Source organism: Pseudopodoces humilis, chromosome 24, assembly GCF_049639895.1.
Source record: "Pseudopodoces humilis isolate 2021_Gansu_Grassland_sample_001 chromosome 24, ASM4963989v1, whole genome shotgun sequence".
Lineage (NCBI taxonomy): Eukaryota > Metazoa > Chordata > Aves > Passeriformes > Paridae > Pseudopodoces > Pseudopodoces humilis.
Genome location: NC_142223.1, coordinates 5,309,216 through 5,330,917, shown reverse-complemented (window position 1 = coordinate 5,330,917; position 21,702 = coordinate 5,309,216). Strand labels below are relative to the sequence as shown.

The window sequence follows — 21,702 nt, the reverse complement described above, 5'->3', positions numbered from 1 at the left end:
CAAAATGAATTCCATAAGTCATTATTTTTTGAAAACAATGTCCTGCTAAATTCTATAGGATGGCAATGATGAGGTAAATAAAATGAACAGTGGCTGATGGGAGCTCTGTTATTTAAGTTTTAGAAACTGGGATTGTTTCCTATCACTGAGCTATGTTTGTATTTGTAGATGTTTCATAAAATGGAGAAGCAAATCTTGCTGGGATAAAGCTTTCAGCATCAGGAGATGTAACATAAAACACAATATGAAATTCATTATCAAAACCATCATCATTTCAAGAAAAATGTACCTGGGGAGGAGAGACATGGACAGGAAGCCCAACCACTCTCACCTAAATTAGCAAACACAGGAGTTCTTGTCCAGAAATTATTCAATCAGTGATCCATGAAGCTGCCACCTGCCTCAATAACCTCCCTCCTGGACAATAATAGCTTCCCACAGAACAGGAGCAGCCTCCCAGGAATACGAGAGCTCAGACTGTCACTGTGCTGCTGTCACCACAGGGAGGGCATTGCCTCACAGCCCTGGCAGCCAAGTTCATTTCCTCCTGGAGCATCTGGCAGCTTCCAGGGGGACAGGGGGGAGACCAGACCTGCACTGCAGCAGCACTGTGAGGTCCAGCCTGGACAGCAGGAGGGAACAGCAACCCTGCTCAGCTTTTCCACTGACACTGTGTGAAATCCTGAAAGATTAGAGTTGGATTAATGTTGGTTACCTGGGCAGGAACTTGAGCTGTGCACTGAAGGATGACTGAGCCTGGATGTAGCCTGTTTTCGGAAGCAGTTCCATGTGCTTGCTCAATTCTCTGCATACCTCAAACTTCAAACGCAGCTTGGTTGTTGCTCTGCAAACACATCAGACATGCTTGGGTGGCTTTGAGGTCACTTCAGTGACTCTGGAGTCTGAGCCCTCCTGCCCCCATCCCTGCATTGTAACCAGAACAATCCCAAGCTTCCTTTGAAAATGATAGGCAGGGAAATCTGCTACAGCAAGTTCACACAGTTGTATTCTCTTTTAAGTACAGAAAACAAGACTTGGAAGTTCTGTAACAAACCCAGCTGTAGCAAACAGTGCACCAGCTGATTCAAAGAGAACTGTCAGAGCTCAGCACAGTGCTAAGTCAGGTCAGGGGCAGTCAAAGCCAAGCTATTGTGAAATATCAGATGATTATTTGCTCCTAATATATGCTGGCTCTATCTGGATCAATAGGATGACTGAAGCCTGGTGATTTCTTTAAACAGATGTTACCTGTCCTCCACCAGCAGAGATTCTACAGGGCTGCAAGTCACAGCATGGCTGAGTTGGTCCTGCCAGCTCTTCTGCTAAATCTTGGAATCAATTTGCTCTGGGAATGGCACATTGGAAGCTAGGAATCCTCTGCCTATCTACTGAATTCTGGCCGTATCATAGCACAGCAATAGCCATGGATCATCCCCTGCTTTGGAATTTTATGCCTAAGTGCAAAATTGCCGAGCAATTTACAAATATTTCAGCTTGTCATTCTCTTTCCCCTGGATTGGTTTCAAAGCTGTCAGGCCAGATGGTCTCCTCTAAATCAACAGCTACAGCAAGTGGGGCTGGGAGCCTGCAATGATTTCTGACTGTTGACAATCTAAGAGAATTATATACTACTTCATTAAATCAGTGCAGATTATAACCTGCCAAATAAATTACTTTTCAAAATGCTTTCTATTGAACACAATTCTGATAAGACACTTTCAGACCCTTTATGCTGCTTATTTATGCTGCCTGATTACCAGGGTCTTCATGACCAGAAAAAAACCAAACAACTAAAACCCAGAACAAAACCAGTATTAGCAATATTTTACAATTCACCAGGGCTTGCTGGGACATTCCAGTTCCAGAGGTATCTGACTCACTTGGAAACTTTATGTTCCCCTTGTGCTATAGCCTACAAGTCACAGCCAGTGGATACAGGCAGTCTCCAGGAGGAATCCTCCTCCTGATACACCAAGGGACGTGTCAGGAGCTCCTGGAGGGAGAAACTGCTCAGGCCACAACAGAATGATGAAATCTATTGACTTTTGCAGGATAAAAAGTTAATACACGGTATTTCTGCACATGAAATACACTGAATTTCAGCCTACCTGACTGTATAACAGGCAATTTTTCCTAATTATGGAAACTGGGTGATAAATCAAAGCCTTGACTTGCCAAAGCACTAAGGACAGGCTACTACATACTAAATGCTCTTAATTTAGTGAAACTTGGCAAAGGATCAACAGGATTTTTCCCTCAGTTAAGAAGTTTTGCCCTAAGCAATTTGACAGCTTCTACCTTTGGGATCCCCTTGAACTCTTAAGTTTTGTTAGGAGAGTTATTCTGCTTCTATACTTATAAGTTTTATCCCTGGGTTATCTAGACCAAGTAAAATCACTTGCATAACAACTTGTGCTTGTCATATCTGTAAGCTGAATTTCTGAGATAACAGTTTTACTCATTTCTTTCCAACTGTGAAGAATCTCTGCTGTCTGTAATTCTGGTAAGAGGTTTAGAATGGATGCCTTCCACATAACCAATCTCTCCCCCACCCTCCCACTAACCCACCCCAATCCTATTGAAATAGACTCCAAGTTATGCAAATTGTTAAAATAAGAACTCCATAGTGACTGCATTAGGTGGAGGGAAAGCACCCAGCACCTGAAGACAATTAAATGTTCTCATAACTACTTTTAATAGCAGGAAATCTCCAGAAGCCAAGGAGCTGGAATATTCCCTTTATATCACAGTGCAAACAGAACCAGTCTTCAGACGTGACTGACTTGACTTTTAAACACCCAGATATTTTTCCCCTGTTAATCACTGTCTGGTCACTCTCTGTGTAATCAGAGGGACCTGTCCTTTCAGTGGAGACCTTAATGCCTCCATGGGTGAGCAGAACTGCACTTTTCCTATTTTAGAGTGAATGCAGAAGGACTGAAATGATTTATCCAGCATCTAATCCCAGGTCTGGAAAGACTCTCATGAAACTGGCTTCCAGATCCTAGGTCCCCCCAGGACTTTAATTGAATACAAAATAGCTGAGAAACAACAAAATTTCCTGGTTGAATTGACCCAATGTGCACTTAATTTTGGACACATTTATCTCCCTAAATGTTTAGTGTGCAAATTCCACATGAGGAAACTGTGGGATTGCTATTCCCTAGGAACTTCATAGCTCCCCCAAAGAACAGGAACAACCCAGGGAATCTGGCAGGAGTGGGGAGGGTTGTGGATATCTCATAGCTCAGGCTGGGGTTAGGATTTTGGGATAGCAGGATGCCCAAGACCAATTTCCAGAGCTCAGAGGCTTTCAGGATGTGCCCCTGCAGTGCCAAGGCCAGAGGCAGCCCCAGGGCAGCTCACCTGCTACACACCTCAACGCTGTCCTGGTACAGCCGCTCATACAGGCAGATTCTGAAGTCCACGCTGGGCTGGGGCACCCAGATGGGCACATCTACAGAAACTCCAATGGCACTGAAACTCAGCTGGCAGGGCAGCAATGACAAGGGATTAGTTTTGTCAGTCTCAGATTCTTACTGACTTACAGCAAGAATTTCTGCTATAAATTCAGCAGAGTAAAATATTTTATTATTTGTGGAGCAACAGGTTCTTTCATGAAGCAGACCTAGGAAAATCATTTGCAAAGTAAACCCAAGATGTTACAGTGCTCCAGCAGAAAAACATAATTATACTTTGGGATGGATTCTTTGACAGGGAACTTGAAGGAAGAACATCTGCCCATGATATTGAAAAGAAGTATTTAAAGTGCCTTTAGATGAAGTGAATGGGCTGAAATCCAGGGTCCCCTGGAGCTGCAGCTCATTCAGCCAGCACAGAAATGCAGGGAAGGCAGCACAGGGCTGTGCTCCCTGCAGTAACCTGGGTCCGGCACCAGGGCCCACGGAGCTAAACCCTGCAAAGCCCTCCTCTCCTGGGGAGAGAGTGGTGGAGAAAGTGCCCACAGGAGCCTCAGCAGATATCTGCAGCTCCTTCTGCAACCCTAGGGACTGCCAAGACTGGCTGCCGAGCTTCTGGGAAGTTTGTCTTTATTTTTTGGCAAGCTTCTGTGAACTGTTCCAAGCAGAATTTGGCTTCCAATAAAATTTAGAATATGCTGAAGTGGTAACTAAAGTTGTCATCTCTTCCAGCTTTCACACATCAGCTTCACTACTGCCTGCTAAATAATTCCAATTCTGATAGATCAGAAAGGAAATAAACTGTGTGGACTGGGAATAAGGGAGAATACTTCCACATAGGCTTCCAGGACATGAGATATTTTTTAATATGATGTCTAATAAAATGGGAATATTGGTATTATTTGCATAGAAATTAAGAGAATGAGCAGGTTTAACAAACATCCTGCATCAGAAATAAGAGCTATGACTTACTAAACTACCTCCCATCAAACATCATTCTTGAGAAAAGCACAAATGAGAAGATTTTAAACTATTTTACACAAGTTTTGAAGCAGGTCACTCACTGGTTTGCAGTTTGGGTTGTCAAACACGATCACAAACTCTGCCCTCACATCCCCAGGGACAGCTGGGACAAACAGGACTGGGATTTTCACTAAGCTGAAGGGTCCAATCTCACCCTCAGTCACCTGAGCAACAACAAAGAAACTCTAGAAATTGCATTGAAATAAAGAGGCTGTACATAATGATATATGCACAGTCTACTACACCTGGTAATTGAATTGAACTCACTATGCACAGGAAAAATCCGAATCAGAACAATAATAGGGCTCAAATTTGACATTTCCCAAATATTCTTCCTGCCCCTCCTTGTGTGTTGTCACCAGACTTTGTTTAACCACTGAACCATATAGCAGAAAAAAGAGTTAAATTGTGGAAAATGTGAATGTACACAGAATCTTTCAGCACTGTATGTCTGTATAGATCAAGAGAAAGGGGAGTAGTGTGCTGTGATTTCATTTTAAGAATTAACTGTGATACAGTGATGTCTAGTTGACTTGGAATGGCCATGTGTACTTGACCATTTCTCACCACAGCAATTTATCTGATGTAGGCTTAGACCAAGGAAATCTTGTCTGGATCTCAGAGCATTCATTACCTTTCCAAGCATAATTTCAATTGGTATTTCTTCAGGAAAAAACTCCAATAAATTATCTGCATTATCTGTGTCCAGATCTGATCTGGTATTTAGTTCTCCTTGACCAAGTTGCTCTGGGGAACGAAACAAACACAAAACAAAACAAAATGCTGAGTGTGTCCATCGAAAAAATATCCAACAAAGCACAAGCACATTACTTTGAGTCAATATTGCAAATCCAAGCATGTACAGCAGTGATGGGAAAATTGGAATGCGTGGAAGGAAATATTTGTTTGGCCACCCAGCTTTAATCAAGTTTGGAATTCTACCTGAGGCACCTGAGCTTTCCACTGCTAAGTAACAACATGAATGGTTCAAAAATACAGACTCAGCTGGAAGAGGGGATGACCTTCAAGAGCAATTTCAGGGATATAGGAATATAGGGATATAGGAAAGCAGCCAGAAGGACCTGCAGAAACCACCCACATAGAACCACTTTGCATGGAACTGTCAGCTTCCTGAAATTGGAATGATCAATATTGGGAAGAAATGTTAAAGAATATAGTTAAGAAACAAATTAAGAAAGTCTTTCTTCTACAAGACTGGATTTTATTAAGCACATAGTAAACATTAGGAATGAGATGGAAAGTGTCTGAGGAGGTTCATCTTTATGCTTCCTAGTTCTTAGAATTACAGACTATAAAAATAAACCTGTCATGTGGATTGCTATTCTGAGAAGTGGGGATTCAGTTGCTGAGACAAGGATGATGTTAACAATTTTGCAATTTCTGAAGCTGGTTGGGTTCTGTGTTCTTCTGAAACTGAATTGTTGATCACTAATGAGCAGTGAGGTTCTCTGCTACTTTTGATATAATGGTGTCAAGACATTATTTTTAGCAATCTTCTGTGAGACATCATGCAAAGAAATATAACATTACTCCTGGAGTGATGAATTTACTGAGTAACTTTGCAAACCGAATTGCTCATTTATTTACAGGAGACTACAGCTGTATAAAGCTTGGCCTGAGGAAGTGCAGGGCCGTGTTCCAAAGCATCACCTCACCCATGGAACTGCTGCTCTTGGGCTCCTGAGCTGCACAGAGGGTCACCCCCTCCCTGGGCTCAGCACAAATCTGCTCGTTTGGATCTCCAGCTGCCACAGGACTCATGCCCTCCTCTTCAGGGTCATGGGCACTGGGATGTTGAGTGACCTATTAGGAAACACAGAGATGGATTTTCTCCCGACAGATTTTTTCCTCTGCCTTGTACCAGCTCCATTTCTATCCAGCAGAAGTTTTATGCAAATCAGACTTGTGTTTTCCTGCAACAGTTCCATGTTATAAATGGAGAAATGTGTTGCACTTTCCAAGAACTGCACATTCTACAAGACCTTTATCAATGAGCAGATTGAGTTTTTTGCTGGCTGCCCCAAACAGGTAAATAATATAACAGGAGCAATGCAGTGCAGTGCCAGTTACTTTACAATGAACAGAACCAACATTCTTCTAGTGGAAACCCAGTCAGCTCTATGTCAAAATTAAGTCTGGTGAAACCAGCCTTCTCTTTATCACATCCCTCACTTCATTGTGAGTTTTGCATCAGTTCACATGTTTCTGCCCTCCACAAGTTAAGATTTTTAATGACTCTGTCAGAATCTCCTCTATTAACTGAAGTATTTTCTTCTAATTGTCATGAATGTGGAGAAAATAGGAATCATGACATAAATTACTAAAGTACTTAAAAAATCAGCATTGTTGGTTTTCCCCACTTCTCACAAAATAATTGCTTTTATCTTCCAGTATTTGGTTCTAACAGATTATATTTGTACTGACCCAAATGTACCAAAGGTTGGACCAGATGATCTTCCCAAGTCCTTTCTGACCTGAGCTGCTTTGTGACTCTGCATAACTCCACCACATTTCCCAAAGCAGAACATTTCTACTCCTTTAGGGAAGTGCTTTTGAACCCACCACTCTTGCAGGAGCAGCTTTTACTGTTGCTCTGAGGGTACTTGTAGCACCTGCTGACGTCTGAACTTTGAATCTGGTTCCCAAAGCCCCGCTGTTTGTCAGGCTGATGGTCCGTGAAATTGTCTCTCCCACCACAAGGCTGCCAAAGTCAATGAGCTCTTTATCCAGAGCCAGCTGTGAGAAGATAAACCATTAATTACCACTGGCCTACATAGCACTAATGTCAATTAAATGAGCATCCGCTTTTTATAATAATAATTATATTATCCACATGCTTAAAAGAGGTCCCTTACAATGCAGGTCTTGACTGTACATTTCAGTGGAACAGAAAAAGAACCTGTCTGGGCCATAAATATGACTGCTCCTTCCAGTCCTTCATTTATCTAGAAACCAAAACAGAAAAAAACCCTAAGTAATTTCAGAAGATTTAGCCTATGTAGTCTGATAAAAAATATTTTCACTCATTCTTGGAGTATCATATTAAAATGCATCATTACTGATTCTATGTTTCCACTTTAAAACAGTCTTTGTGACAGCCTGGTTAACTTTAGCTGGTCAAGATTATAAATATTTGGAAACTTGCTCTCATTTGGAGGCATTTTTCCGAATGTGCCCTCAGAATTTGCGTTATGACAATTTATCAGAGCTTGAACATGCACACCGCTGTCCATATACAACAGTAGCTCTTCTAAAAACGTAGGTTTTTTTCCTTGTTAACAGTTAAGAAATTCAATTAATGATGGTTTTAATCAGACTAGTCACCTATACTAGGATTCTCTTCACTGTACACTTACCATTGGCTTAAATGTTACTAGGAATTCACAGGACATCCCAGAAGACATTTTGCCAGGTGGGTCAAAACTATGGAGATAACATAAAATTCCAAATTAAAGCTGTGGATGGAACACCCAGCTCCTGCTCTGGTAACAATGGCAGATTATTTTTTTTTCCCTCACTTGGACTAATTATCAGAAAAGTCAGAATGAATGACAGATTAATGAAAGGCTACAGAACCCTGCTGCAACTGGGAAACAACAAAGGCTGATTCTTTAATAAGGTTTTATTCAGAAAGAATAAATTGTTTTTAAAATTGTTTTTAAAAGGCAATACAGGGACTGTAGCCAAAGAGGTGAAGCTGAGGCTCAAAATCAGCAAGAGCAGGTGGAACTGCCCTGTCAGACAATTAGGAAGCAACTTCTCCCATTATCCATTTTAATGTTGATCTGTAACATCTCCCCTGTCCAAACACAAAATGAAGACGAAAAACCCATGTAGGGACATGCAAATGATTACAGAATGTGTTAGTTGTTTCCAGTTGTATCAAAATTATCTTGAATAGAATCTGCCACTCATTTCATGGTCTGTGTGAGGCAGGGAAAATGCCCATGAGAAGAAAAGGCATCTCACAGCTGCACTGTAAATGAAATTATTGAGGCACTCCTGGAGCCCTGCTCTGCCTGGCAGAAGAGGCAGAGGAGATAAGGAAGTGTTGTCAGCCATGGGAGCCCCTAAGCCAAGTGAGACACAGAACATATTAGCCCTTCACAGTTTTATCAAAACAAAATTAAACTCAAACCAAACCAAAATGAAACATTTTCAGAAAGGAAACATTTCTGAATTCATGAGCTTAAAATGTGGACAAGGAATAAGCACCTGCATTCTAACCTTCTGAACAGGTCCCTGGCAGTTTCTCCTGAGAATGACTTTAAGGAATAGTTATTTCAACTGTTACTTTGACAAAATAGTTCTGATTTAGAACACAAACTGCCAAACACACAAACCCACACAGAACCACTCTGCTAAGGAGAGGTTCATTGCATGGAATGTAATAATGCTCATTTTAACCACTAGAATAAAGCTTTTTAGCAGCAAATACAGTGCTTGCCACTGATAACAGCTCTCAAGTATTATGTCTCTAAATACCTGTGCACTGATTCCAAGGACAGTGCACCATGACAGTGTAGATGTGCTGGGTATTTTCAAAATACTTGGCAAAACTATTTTGTAATAAACAATTTATGTCTGGTTCTACCTGAAATAAACTTTATACAGTGTAGGATCAGTGTACACAGGTCTGTGCTCTGCTGGTCAAATTATTACTTAACATGACAATTGAGAAAAAAATCTTGGATTATTTTTGCTAGCTATCCATCTGGCAAATGTGTGGGGAAGAAATTTAATTTTCAAAAGGTTAATTAATTTATCAGACACTGAAAAATCATTCACAATTCTTGATGTTTCATTTGTATTTGGAGGGTACTTTGAAAGGCAATTATAACACGGAAAGACTTACGGCTTTCAAAAAGCATTGTTTAATTTATGGTCACAAACCAGAGGTGCTGATTTATCATATGGAAGTGTCCAACATATTAAATGAGAAGAAAAAAATCAATCTCTGACAGCAGAAAACCCTCATTTTGTCAGATTAGTAGCTTCAGGCTTTGTCACAGAAATTAAACATGTGTAAGTGGGTCAAAATTAAATCCACACATGTGATTTTGATCCAATCAGGAGCTACACATGGAGTCAAGCACCAAAGCAGGTTTAGTAGCTGAAGGGTTCTGCTGTCCTGCTCAATTATCCACATCCATCAGGCTGGGAATGAAGTGTTCCACACCTTTCCTAATCCACCCACAGCAGCTGGATTCAGACTTTACAGCTCTCCAGAGATGTTGTACAGTCAAGAACTCTCTGTTCACATTCCTGGGGACTCTTGTGGGGGCAAAGTGGTCAAGGAATGGCTTCACCTTGGACCATCCTGTCCTTATCAGATGATCCAGAAATTCCATGTGCGGTTTATCCCCACAAAGACAGTGGACAGTGAGCTGGGAAAGGAGCTCTGGAGTATGAAATCACTTACAGTGATGAAATAACTTGTTTGTTTACTGGGGTGTCATTAAACTGTCCCACAGGTGGCTTCTCCAGGTCAGCATAAGGGTTGAAACCTGAACTTTCTCCAAAAGCCAAATGAATTCACCTTCATGTCTCCTATTTGTCCATAAGCTTCACTTACACACAGGAGCTTTAGCATTTTTTTCACTTTTAGGCTAGACTACAATAATTTTTTTTGTTTGTTTCACAGAATTCCAGGTAAATAAATTATTTTCCTGACTTAATTTTTTTAAGAAATACTACTTTTCACAACTTGCCTTTTATTTACTTAAAGGCTCAGTCCAGAGAGAGGTGGTATCCGGATTCTTAAAAAGAAACATTTTGTGGATACCTCCTTTTGTTTACTTATAAACAGTGAGATAAAATTATCAATGTAGTTAAAATGAGATTAATTTGTAATCTCCCAACTGAAAACATATCTCCCATAATGAAGACACGGTGCTTCATTACATAACCTGGCAGCAGGATTACAGGAATAGATTGATGGGAAAGACCACAGGACTGCAATTTAAGTGCTCTTTGCTCTGAGATTGATTTCCTTTATTTCATCAGTTTTTTTCTCTTCCTTTTCTGTCCAATTAAGCTGCGTTTATCTCAAGCCATAAGTTTGATGTTTCTTCCCCCCCAGTTTTCTCCCCCATCCCACTCAGGAGGGATTGAGGAGCTGCCCTGTGGAATTTCTCTGCCTGCAGGGTTAACCCATGAAGCAGAAATTTCAGTTGATACAGAATTGAGTTCCAGCTCTTGTGGTACAAAGGTAAAACAAGATGGCAGTTAATTTACTTACTGAACACTAATGAAGTCCTTGAGACATTCACTGATTCCCACCAGCCTGCAGTAATTAGCACTGTAGGATGCATTTGTCAAAACTATCTTCTTTTTGTAGATTTGACCAACATCAAAATCCTTGGAATGCCAAACATACCAGGTGAATGTCAGAGACATGATATCATGCTCATGGTCTAAGTGAGTTATTAACAGTATTGCTGACTAAATGAAATTTACCTGCATGGGACTCACCACTTCTTTAAGGACATTATTTTACAGTAATAATGTATTTACAAACAATATACAAGTACTAGTCATGCTGCCGTTCAAAAAACACACAACACAGTCCAACAGGAGCTCATCATCTGCTCACCTTTCTCACAGTATTTAAACTCCACTAAGAAAAATTTTATAATTTAGACAGTAAAAATAACTAGTTTATTTAATCTATCATTTAACTAAGAGATTGTTAGAGAAAAAGGCAAGAGCTGTTTCAAATTTCATTACAGACCTATTAAAGGCTGCAACAGAATCTTGATCTATAGGGATATACCTCCAGCAGATACCTCTCTACATTTCCATGCAAAATGGCCACTGACCTTGAAATGAATGCAGCTGGGTTTGCTGTGGAAAGCACAGCTCTTATGTTCCTGGCCAGGCACAGTTTGCTTATGAAGAATTCCAGTTTGGAGTTTCTCCGTTTTTTTCTCAGCTATTTGTTTCATCATTGCCCTTATAGCCAACTGTATTGGATCTTCTGCTTTGGGCACCTAAAAAGGAACATGCAGAAAAAACACCTGTGTGGAAAAAACATTCTGTGTGGGATCACAGAATCTTCAGCTCCAGTAGAAAGATTGCAAAAGGAATCTTCCAGCACCTGGCCAGCTTTTGTCTGGCTCTCTCCAGTCAAACTCAGCATCCCGACCTCAATATGAAGAATTGAATGGATTCTTAGCTATCTATTCTGCAGTTTATCATCACCCAACACTACATCATCATGCTTTTCATGGCAGAATTAACTTTTTTGCACTTTAAGGGTTTTTTTCCCCCCTCACCTTATTAAACTTGAGAAAAAAAATATCAGCTGACTTCACTGGAATGTTTCAGTCATGGTCCAGTGCTTCTCCATGCTAGTCTAGGAATATGTACTGACATGACTTTTTTTGATCTATTCTGAAGTCTTCTTAAACTCAAACAATTAAACATAATGTGATTTATGTCTTCACAGATTTCTGAACTAAACCTGAAGTACTGTTTTCTCTCCTCCAGACCAGTGTCAAAAAGCAATGACTGACGATATTCTCACATCTGAATTTCTGCATCTATGTAATAACATAATGTCTGCATTTTAACTGCAAAATACACAATTATTGGTATCAAGCAAGGTTCTTTTCTGTTTCTAACAAGAAATATCACAACATTTACCTCGTGCAAGTCATATTCTTGACTCCAAAGTCCTGGGAACTCTGGTACCAGGAGCGTCTTGTCCCTCTCTCTGTCCTCATCACCACTTTCCCAGAGCACATGCTGGGGTATGTCCTCAGAACTCTCTCCCTGGGGAGCAGTTTCCTCCCCAGCCAAGGAACAAACTGATGGAGAGTGCCACGACTTCGATGAAAGAACACAGGTTTTGAAGATACAGCTAAGAATGACTAGAGAACAGTTACTTTAACAGCTGTAAATTTCTGAGGAGATCTTTTAACACAAAAATGACAGGTCTTTGGCCTTCTGGCCTCTTGGCTTTTGGCGCAGAGGCCAAAGATGCCAACTTAGACCAATCCCCTTTTAAAACACTGAATACAGACAAAATCTTATGTTAAAAGTCACTATATCTCCTTTGAGGAAAAGGAAACTAACAGATACTAAGAGATCTGATGGGGAAATTACTGTCCACTTGTTCTCTACTGTCTCATGTTTAGTTGTAGCCTGTGCTATTTTTAAACAGAATTTGATGACCTGCATGTTCAACAAAAAAAACCAAAACAATCTAAAGAGAGTTAATTCCTAGGCCTTTGATTACCTGTGATATTTCCCCATCTGCATGTTTGCAGGTCTCCTCACTTTGCCAGGCTTCCCCCCTCTGCAGGAAAGGATCCTCAAGTTTACCATGAGCCATAATTGCCTTAGTAGGGGACTGACTTTTTCTCTGCTTGTGAATAGAAGCTCTTTCTTGCAAAATTTGAGACACAATCTCCATTTTTCTTGACTTCTGCAGTTCTCTAAAAGCTCTGTAACCCAAAATTATATGAAATATTAACCCAACCACAGTTGTTTACCAATAATATTAACTACAACTCAGCTGCCTTGGAGCCTTTTAGCTAAATAGCAAGTCTTTAAGTTGGGCACAGTGGTAATTTGTGCCAAGACATCAAGTGATTCAGAGGCTGTTTATACACTTCTGCATACTAAATATACTCAGTTACAGTGTTTTAGAAGGCTGATATAGACTTCCACAGTGTTCAGAGGAGGACAGTTACTTCAGGTTTCCAGTTTAGGGTCATTGAACTCCACTCCTGGAGGAGTTGATCATGGAACACCCAGGGAGCTCTGGTGCTCTGAGCATCCCTAAGGCAGGAGTTCAGGGCACCAAGAACAGACTGTGCAAGTGTCACACACACAGTGGGAGAGGGAGTTCACTCCTTCCAGGCAGCATCAGAGATGTTCTGCCTTCAGGATCTGACTGAGCCCCAGGGAGCAGGCAGAGTTTGATACAGATATGATACTCACTCTTTCTTTTTTTCATGTTCTTGCTGTTGTTTATGGAGAAAAATTTCCCTGATAACATTGCTTCCTTCTGCTAGGATGGCCTCCCTCATTTTCATCTCCTCCTTCTTTGCTTCCAAGGCCTTTGCTTTGTTCAAAATCTGGAGACTTTGGAGCCTTTCCTATGAAAGTCACACAAACCAGTTACGTATTTGATTCACATATTAAAGAATATAAAACAGAGAATGTAATGCCGGTCCCCTTATCCAAGTATACATTTATGGTGGATGTCTCTGAAGCAGAAGGTATTGTCTGTAATATTCTCTGTAGTCATGGGGTGCTGAAATGCAGAAAGCTCTGACTAGGTCCAGGGTACTTCTCTACCCTTCCAGTCTGCCCCTGAAATGCTGCTTAATGAAGGAATGTGGAAAGATAACAGTTCTAATCAAATCCAGATTAAATTAAGATCTTTCCCTCAGATTCTACAGAACATAAATAGAAAAGCAAAGCAGCATAGCTCAGAAATTCCTAATTTATACTATTTAAATTCTCAAATAACTGTTTTTCTTCCACATGTTTTCTCCATGTGGAATATTTCTGCACTGGGATCCAAATAACTGGAAATCCTTCTGGTTGAACTTCCAGAGAATTTATTTTAGTATGTATTATTTCCCAGAGAGTTCCCCTCACAGAACAACTAGACTATTGACAGAATAAACTGCATCAGCAGAAGTGTCAAAACCTGCCCACACAGATCTCATGCCATCCCTCCAACGGTTAAACTGTCCCCTGTTTCAAGAGGTTTTGTCACTGATCTGATCAAAAATCACTTCACAGCTCTGGAAGGAAAACTGAAGTGACTTGCACTAGAACCCAGCAGCCTCCCAAGTCAGTGACTTCATTCCCATCAGTACCCTGTTGGAAGTGATGCTGGTTTTCAGGGAAAGCACAGCTTGTATCCTTCTCTCCATATGCTCCTGAGCTTTCACTTCTTCCTTTGCATTTTTTTCACAAATTCTGTAAGCAAAGTAAAATCTTTCAGGCACTCATCCTGGAAAGCTCTTGGTATTAGAAGGTCTGAGCTGACAAGGAATAATTACCAATGTCCCCAGGCACTGCTGCTGTAAACCCGTTTGGTGGGCACTGGCTGTGGGCACAGGGGAACAGTCAGAGACTCCTCCAAACATGGCACCACTCAAGCTCCAAGTGCCAACAGGTTTTCAAATATTTTGCTCAACAACTTTATTTTTTTTTAAATTTTGGATATGAAGAATGTGTTTCATGTTACGACATGACTGACTGCTAACATAAAGAATTCAGGTGTTGCTCATATAAGCACTATCTAAACCTTATGTAGCAAACTTTTACAAGCCAAGCACATGCACCCACACTAAAAATAAACCCTAAAAACTCTGCAAGATGGAAATATGTGGGCAGGGATCAAACCTGGGAGTATTCCAGCTAATATAATGGGAAACCAGGAAAAAAATTGATATGTTTGATACATTTGTAAAGAAAAAAAAATCTATTTGACTTTGTTTTTCTTAATTATGATCAGTTTGTACACAACATCTAATAAAAATAAACCAGTGCAGAAACAGTACTTTTCAGTAATTTTAAAATTAAGTCCTAATATTTGCATATATGTAAAATAAGTATAAATGTTCAGTTTCTTCAGAAGCACAATAATTCAACACCAGAGTAATAACATAAACTCATGAAAGAACATTTAATTTAAAATCAACCAGAGCAGGAACACAAAGAAATGACCCATCAACCCACTGATGCTTATTTTTCTGAGGGGACATAGAATGGCACAGGGCAGGTTTCAAACCCGGATTTTAGTTATACTACTTCAGTTAATCACACACACACACACACACACACACACACATATAAAATGCTTCAAATCATTATCAGTGCCTCCAAGTGGTCAGAGCCCTTAGGACAAAGACTCCAGGGAATCTGGAGGCCATGCTAGGACTCTGAGTGGATTTTCTTCTTTCCATGTCCTTTTGTGCTCGGTAAGATCTCAGTGCTTCACCACACTGTACCTGGCATGGGATTTCCAGGTGCAACAGAAGACACACCTTGCAGAAAAATCATTATTTTCCACAGACTGGACGATAAATTCTTGCCCAGCAGAGAATGTTCAACAGGAAAGGTGTGAAGCCCCACCTTGCCATACTTTGCCTCAGGAAACAGACTGCTTTCTCATGGTTCCTTTTGGCATTCTCAAGAAGTTTTTTATTTCTTTCTTCACATTCTCTCCAGGCTTCCTCCTCTCTTCTGCAAAACACAGACAAACCAACAGTTGCAGTAGGACTAAGGAAAATTTGATTCCAATACAATGAGACCTCAGGGTGGGGTTGGGGAGTTTACTAATATGTGCTGAAATTAGGACATTTGTCTGTTCCCCACATCCCCCATATTATAGACAAAGTGATAAACTTCACAAAAGCCAGACTGACACACTTTTGCTCTGCTTTTGAAGAGCACTTTTATGCTTTTTGGTGTCTGTTTCCGCTCTAGGAAATCTCAGTGGACTTCACCGTAAGTCCAGAAGCTCCTGGAGGCCAAAAGCACTGCAGACTTATGCAGTTAGTCTGACCCAATATACCTCATTTCCTATGGGAAAAAAGCCTGCATTTATAGGTTTTTTATTAACAAGTTTATTCCTATAGATCACAACTGCAAGGCCATGGCCAATTCTTATTTTAATTCCATTTCCTCGTCAAATATTCCTCATCAAATATTCCTTAAGCACACCCAGCTAAAACACAGAGTAGCACCAGTATTTGAACTAGCTAATCTCAGCACCTGCAGCAGAGAATTGGCTGAAAATAAAACAAGAAAGGCAGCAGGCTCTGACTTTGAGGATCTTACTTCTCTCGAGTCTGATGTGTTCCTTCTGCTTGCAGGGCTGTTATTTTTTCCTTCCAAATCTTCACTTCTCTCTCCTCCTGGTATTGCATCTGTAGCTCCTCCTCGTCTTTTTGAAGTTGTTCACAGAGGATGTCGTATTTTCCCTGCTCAGTTTCTATCTGCCACAGGTCAACCCTTTAAAAAAAAGTGTGGATTGTTTTTACTGGAATACTGATATTCTTTCATTTTAAGGTGATAAGATTGAGTAGGGAAGTCTCTATGGGGAAAATAAACATGTAACCATGTTTTCTTTTATTATTTTAAAACATACTGTGAATCAAACCCTTTTATTGACACAGGTGTTCCAGACTAAGGCTCATATCTAACCCTTTAAGGCATAACCCTTTCAAACACATCAAAAATATTGGTCAAAAAAAGGTAAAAAAAAATAAACTTCAAGTTTGTGTTTCTCCCATTTACCTAGAAGAAAATATGAAAACCAAGAAAAATTCTAAAAATAGCTTTTTCTTCAACAATAAATAACTTCAGGGACAGGCCACAGCTTTAATTCTTCTGTGCTCTGCTGAAGGAGCCAGATATGATAGAGCTGAGTACATTAATCTGTACTGAGTATTGCTAATCACACAATAAACAAGTCAAGCATTTTAAAGCTATTACACAACATTGCAGCAGAACACACTGTATCCTGGTTAACCACTTGGCTAATCACAGCTAGAAGCTCGTGCCTGTGTTCCTCCTTTGATGTACCTGTGGTACCAAAATATAAACACACTCACCTGTTGCCTCCTGCAACAGACAATTTTACTCTATTTGATATAAAGAAGTATTTTGTGCAAACAATCAATTACAAGCAGCAATATTAGCTTGGCATAAAAATACACAGTACTGTTACAATGTCTCCATCCATGCTCATTTTCCATCCTTTCCTTTATATCCTATAAAAACACTAAGAGGCATAAATTACAAGTATTTATGCTCATTCACAGACAGATTTACTTTAGTACAGCTTATTTTAAATTTCAAATGAGACCTGTCTAGGTCACAATTTATGCACCTCTCATAATAAAATTAAAACTTTATTTACATGTGCAAAACTAACTTGCAGACTGAGCCACAACAGCCAGCTTTATAAGGAATGAACCATGCAGACTAAAAGTTGCCCTCGAATGATGTAGCTCAGTATTTACAAGCAATTTCTCTATTGATTAACTTTTGAATCCATCCAACACCGTATGAAAAGTGTAATAAAGATTGATTCCCTTCACACTTTCTTCATTCCCTCACTTACAAGTTTTGTTTTAATATCAGAGCAAGTCTCAGCTCCAGCTCCTTCTCTCTCTCCAGTTCAGTGAACAATCGGCTGCTCATGGCCGGCAGGCGGGACACAGCTGCACTGGCAACATTAGAGAGAACCCACCAGAAAGAAGCATGAACATAGTCCCCCTTGCAAGATCAGCAAGAATAAAGCACAGCTCTATGGCTCAGATTTATTCATCAGAACCCCAGCAATTTATGCAGCCTCTTGTTTAACCTTTTAAGTGTCCATTCTTGAGGCAGAACTTTCTTTAAACTCTTACGCACTGGTTGAAAGGAACAGATGAGAATTTCAAAAGCACTGACCAGTAGCTTAATGCAACTATTCACTTCTCAAACTGTTAAAAGTAGTATTATTCATGAAGATAAATGTAGGTGAACCTAGAGAACCTAGACCGATTTTGCTTTTTAAATGGAACTACAGTATTCCATATATTTAGCCTACAACTGCAGCATTCCCACAGTTATTTTCCTTCTCTGCCCAGGAAAACTAGCAGACAGGTACTACAGGATCCACAGACAGTGGCCTGACTATATTCAAACTCCCATCCTCTAAATGAAAATTGATCTCCTACCTGCAGCTACTCCTCTAAATTCAACATTTCTGTATTGGCATTGGTAGTGCTAAAGGCAGCCAGGATTTGCATTATTGCTAAAACATAAAGACTTTGAACTTCATAAGCCAGAAATTTATTAAGCTTTCTCACTCCACTAGTCACTTGCTAAATGTAAGAGATTTGGAGAATTGCTATTTTTTCCATATCTAGACCTCTCCATGTGAGCCATCATAAGGATAAACATTACACTGCTTTTCTGTCTTCGCTGGGATTTGTTACTGTCTCTGAGATCCCACTTGCACTACCTCAGGAGTGGTGCAACCCATCAGTTTTGTTTAAGCAGCTCTCCCATTCTGGCAGTTAACCTGTCTTCCTTTCTCTCATTCATCACTGCTCTAACCTGGAGATTAACACAGGCTAGAAATGCAGCTGCAAAGTTTGCTCACAAGCCTCTGGCTCCTGGTACACAAGCCACCCACTACTTTCTATTTAAACCAAATGTGAAGAGTACAGTAAATTGCCTCCCACTTGGTACCACAAGTGTTTCAGAGCAGCAGCTCCTGTATGCAGAGCTGCTCCTGAAAGGCATTCCTGAATTCCAGAACAACGCAAGAAAGGAATGGCTCGTGTATGTGTGTATTTAAAAAAATATATACATATACATACATATAAATTCTGACTGAGTAATCACCAGAAGCAAAGCTATGACCTCCAGGAGTGCCACAGCATCTTGATTCATCAGACTGAATAGAAGATTGAGACCCAGAAAGACATAATTGACAGCAGTGGGCTAGGCTGATTTAATACCCGTTGTTACATTTTCAAATATAAGCCTCTTTCCTACCCATTCCCAAGTTTCCACCTCTTTCTGCTCTTATCTCATTAATTACACAAAAAATGAATATAGTGGATGTCTGTAATCCTTGGTATCCAGAAATACTTTCTACCTACACATTGCCAGGCTCCTCCACTCTCTCTATTTCCATGTCTACATGATCCAGCTGCTTTGCCAGCATCTTGCTCTGCAGCCGACAGGCACTCAGCGTGTCACTGCAAGAAACAAACACATCATTTATGTTTTGTAGGTTCTTTTCTCTTCCCAGTGAAACTCTTCTTTTTGAAAGCAAGATTCACAGCCAGGATTCCTGTCAGATACACAGTTCTAGAAACACTAGTATTTATGACAGATACAGTATCTAAGTATTTGTTGGTGATTTATGCTGATGGATTATGTTTGCTTAAACACAAACCTGGTTTTTTGGACTGCCAGTTCCTTTTCCCTGACCATGTCATTGAGCAATTGGAGGTTTCTCTGTAAGGCTGTTATGAGAATTCTGTCTGCAGACTTCAGAGGCCTAATGTTACCAATATTGTCCAGAGAGTGTTCTGAGCTTTGCCTTTGAATTGGAACACAAAACCAACAAAGAAACATAATGCAAAACTGTAATTATATGAAGTTTGTCTGATATCCTTAAATCCCTGCTTTCAGTTTTATTCTAGCAGAACTGTTACAAATAAGACCTTCATAAATAAGGAGAAACATGATCACAGCACAGGAAGTTTGCATGCATGGACTTAAGCCAGGATTTTCAGTATTGGATATCTAATGTTGAACATTTATACCCTCATTTAAAGCACTAATGATGTGTCTTTGTTTTAAAATGTTTGTGGCTCCTCTTGATCCCACCTTGGCTTTGCAATTTTAGTTTTCCTGAGCAATAGTTTACAATTTTAACAGGAATGTTTTCAACTAGTTTAAGACATCATACACAGCTGGTCACTCAGCACCACAGAGGAAATTCTGTTTGAACTGGAACAAGGTATTTACGTGCTAGAATCAGACTGGTCTCCAACATCTTCAGAAGTGTCCTTGTTTTCCATCTTGCCACCATCATCCAGCTCTTCTTCCAGCTCATATTCTAGCAGATATTGAAACAACAGCTTAATAAAGAGACTTTGAATTTTAAAATGCAAAGCTTTCTATATTTGCTGTCAAGTCACAGTGTGGAGAATCAGAGACGACATTTTATAGCATTACTGCAGTGTACATTAAAAAATTAATATGGCAAAACACACAGGACTATTATACACCTGCAAATGAACAGAAGAATGCTCTCTGCCTTCATGTGGAAGTGTCCCCAAGATATGAATTTTCCACATAAATGGAAAATTTTCCCATTTATGTGGGAAAATCACAGACAAGAAGAGGGAGAGAGACAAGGGAGGATAATGTATTGCTAGGTTCTGGCCATTGATCTAATATGTTTATCTTACATTAAGTTAGCATTAATGCCATTTTTTTGTGAATTATCAAAACAATTAATTTTCACCTTCCCAGTGTTCTTCAATGTTAGGAAGCTGACCAGCTGCATCTTCTTTTTTTTCCTCTTCTTGTCTTTCTTCTTCCTCTTTTTGTTCTCCTTCCTCTTCTTCCTCTTCTTCTCCTTCTACTTCTTCCTCTTCTTGTTTTTCTTCTTCCTCCTCTAGAAACACTAGAGGAGATATTTGCTGTTCTCCCTCACTATAGCTGATCTCGTGATCTTCCATGCTGACAGTTCTTTCCAAATGACCAGGCTGACTAAAAAGAACACATTTTACATATCAAATGTCCAACAACTTGCAATAGTGGTGACTATCTCTGGAGGTGAATTCACAGCATTCAGTACATACTTAATGCATGTGAAATAACTGGATACAGCGCCATACCTCTGCGCTAGTTACACATTTTGAGTATCAACTAGAATACATGTCATAGTGAAAAGCAAGGACTCTATTTTTATTTTTTTTTAAACAATCAGCTCAGTAATAAACTTTCTGAATGTATTTTATCCACTTCATACCATGACTTTACCCCGAAGTATTTGGGCACAAGTCCAACAAACACTAGTTGTTCTTGAGTCTTGTAGAGTTCTCCAATGCAAAGCAAACTGTTCCCAAACATTGTTACAATTTATTAATTTCAGTAAATTCTGCATGTCATCTAGAATGAGTTATTACCACATGGTTGAGCAGTTCACATCTTACTCACAGAGAGACTTGTACATATGATTAATTTTAACGAAGGTGGCTCACCTTTGAGTGCGTTTATGTAAATCCTTCTGCAGAACTCAAGAATCAACAAGAAGAGAACATCTATTTTTCTCCAGTTAAGGAGCAAACACACCTCAGGATTTGAAGTATGGAAGAATAAGTAAACGACACGAACCACCTTAGAGCCAAGCAGGATTCCTACGCTGGGCTACTGATTTAGGGATGTTGGTGGCACTAAGAAGCGGCACAAACATCAAACGAGCTGCCAATGCAGCAGTGGCCCCAACGCTTTCAGCCAAACCACTGCGTTGTGAGGTTGTGTGGCTCCAACTCCCAAATAACAAAGTTTGAGGTACCGGCAGAGGGCCCGAGCCCTCCCACAGGACACCCCGGGGCGGACTCGGTGTTCCCGGCACCGTTCTCTCACAGCTGACCGCGCTCAGACCCCTGATCAGCTCCTCACGGCCCGGGCCCGCCTCGGCCGCCGGGCGCGCTGCCACGGCAACGGCGCCAACCACCGCGCGCGG

The 21,702-nt window shown here is 40.3% G+C and overlaps 1 protein-coding gene across 1 annotated transcript in view; it reads right to left on the bottom strand.

The window, feature by feature from the left end:
- CFAP74 (cilia and flagella associated protein 74) overlaps positions 1-21,574 on the bottom strand; it is a 36,220-nt gene extending 14,646 nt beyond the window's left edge. The window contains exons 1-23 of the mRNA XM_088066613.1: positions 21,351-21,574; positions 20,613-20,723; positions 20,476-20,513; positions 19,974-20,064; positions 19,396-19,542; positions 19,097-19,195; positions 17,563-17,667; positions 16,275-16,448; positions 15,567-15,677; positions 14,303-14,405; positions 13,413-13,570; positions 12,706-12,913; positions 12,111-12,293; positions 11,285-11,455; positions 10,705-10,823; positions 7,820-7,886; positions 7,319-7,408; positions 7,026-7,199; positions 6,119-6,266; positions 5,077-5,189; positions 4,484-4,606; positions 3,367-3,488; positions 716-844 (exon numbers count right to left, since the gene is read on the bottom strand). Of these exons, the coding sequence (XP_087922739.1) occupies positions 716-844; positions 3,367-3,488; positions 4,484-4,606; positions 5,077-5,189; positions 6,119-6,266; positions 7,026-7,199; positions 7,319-7,408; positions 7,820-7,886; positions 10,705-10,823; positions 11,285-11,455; positions 12,111-12,293; positions 12,706-12,913; positions 13,413-13,570; positions 14,303-14,405; positions 15,567-15,677; positions 16,275-16,448; positions 17,563-17,667; positions 19,097-19,195; positions 19,396-19,542; positions 19,974-20,064; positions 20,476-20,513; positions 20,613-20,692 (2,753 nt within the window). The 5' untranslated portion in view covers positions 20,693-20,723; positions 21,351-21,574. The remainder of the gene's footprint in view (positions 1-715; positions 845-3,366; positions 3,489-4,483; positions 4,607-5,076; positions 5,190-6,118; positions 6,267-7,025; positions 7,200-7,318; positions 7,409-7,819; positions 7,887-10,704; positions 10,824-11,284; positions 11,456-12,110; positions 12,294-12,705; positions 12,914-13,412; positions 13,571-14,302; positions 14,406-15,566; positions 15,678-16,274; positions 16,449-17,562; positions 17,668-19,096; positions 19,196-19,395; positions 19,543-19,973; positions 20,065-20,475; positions 20,514-20,612; positions 20,724-21,350) is intronic.
- Between the last annotated feature and the right edge of the window lie 128 nt (positions 21,575-21,702).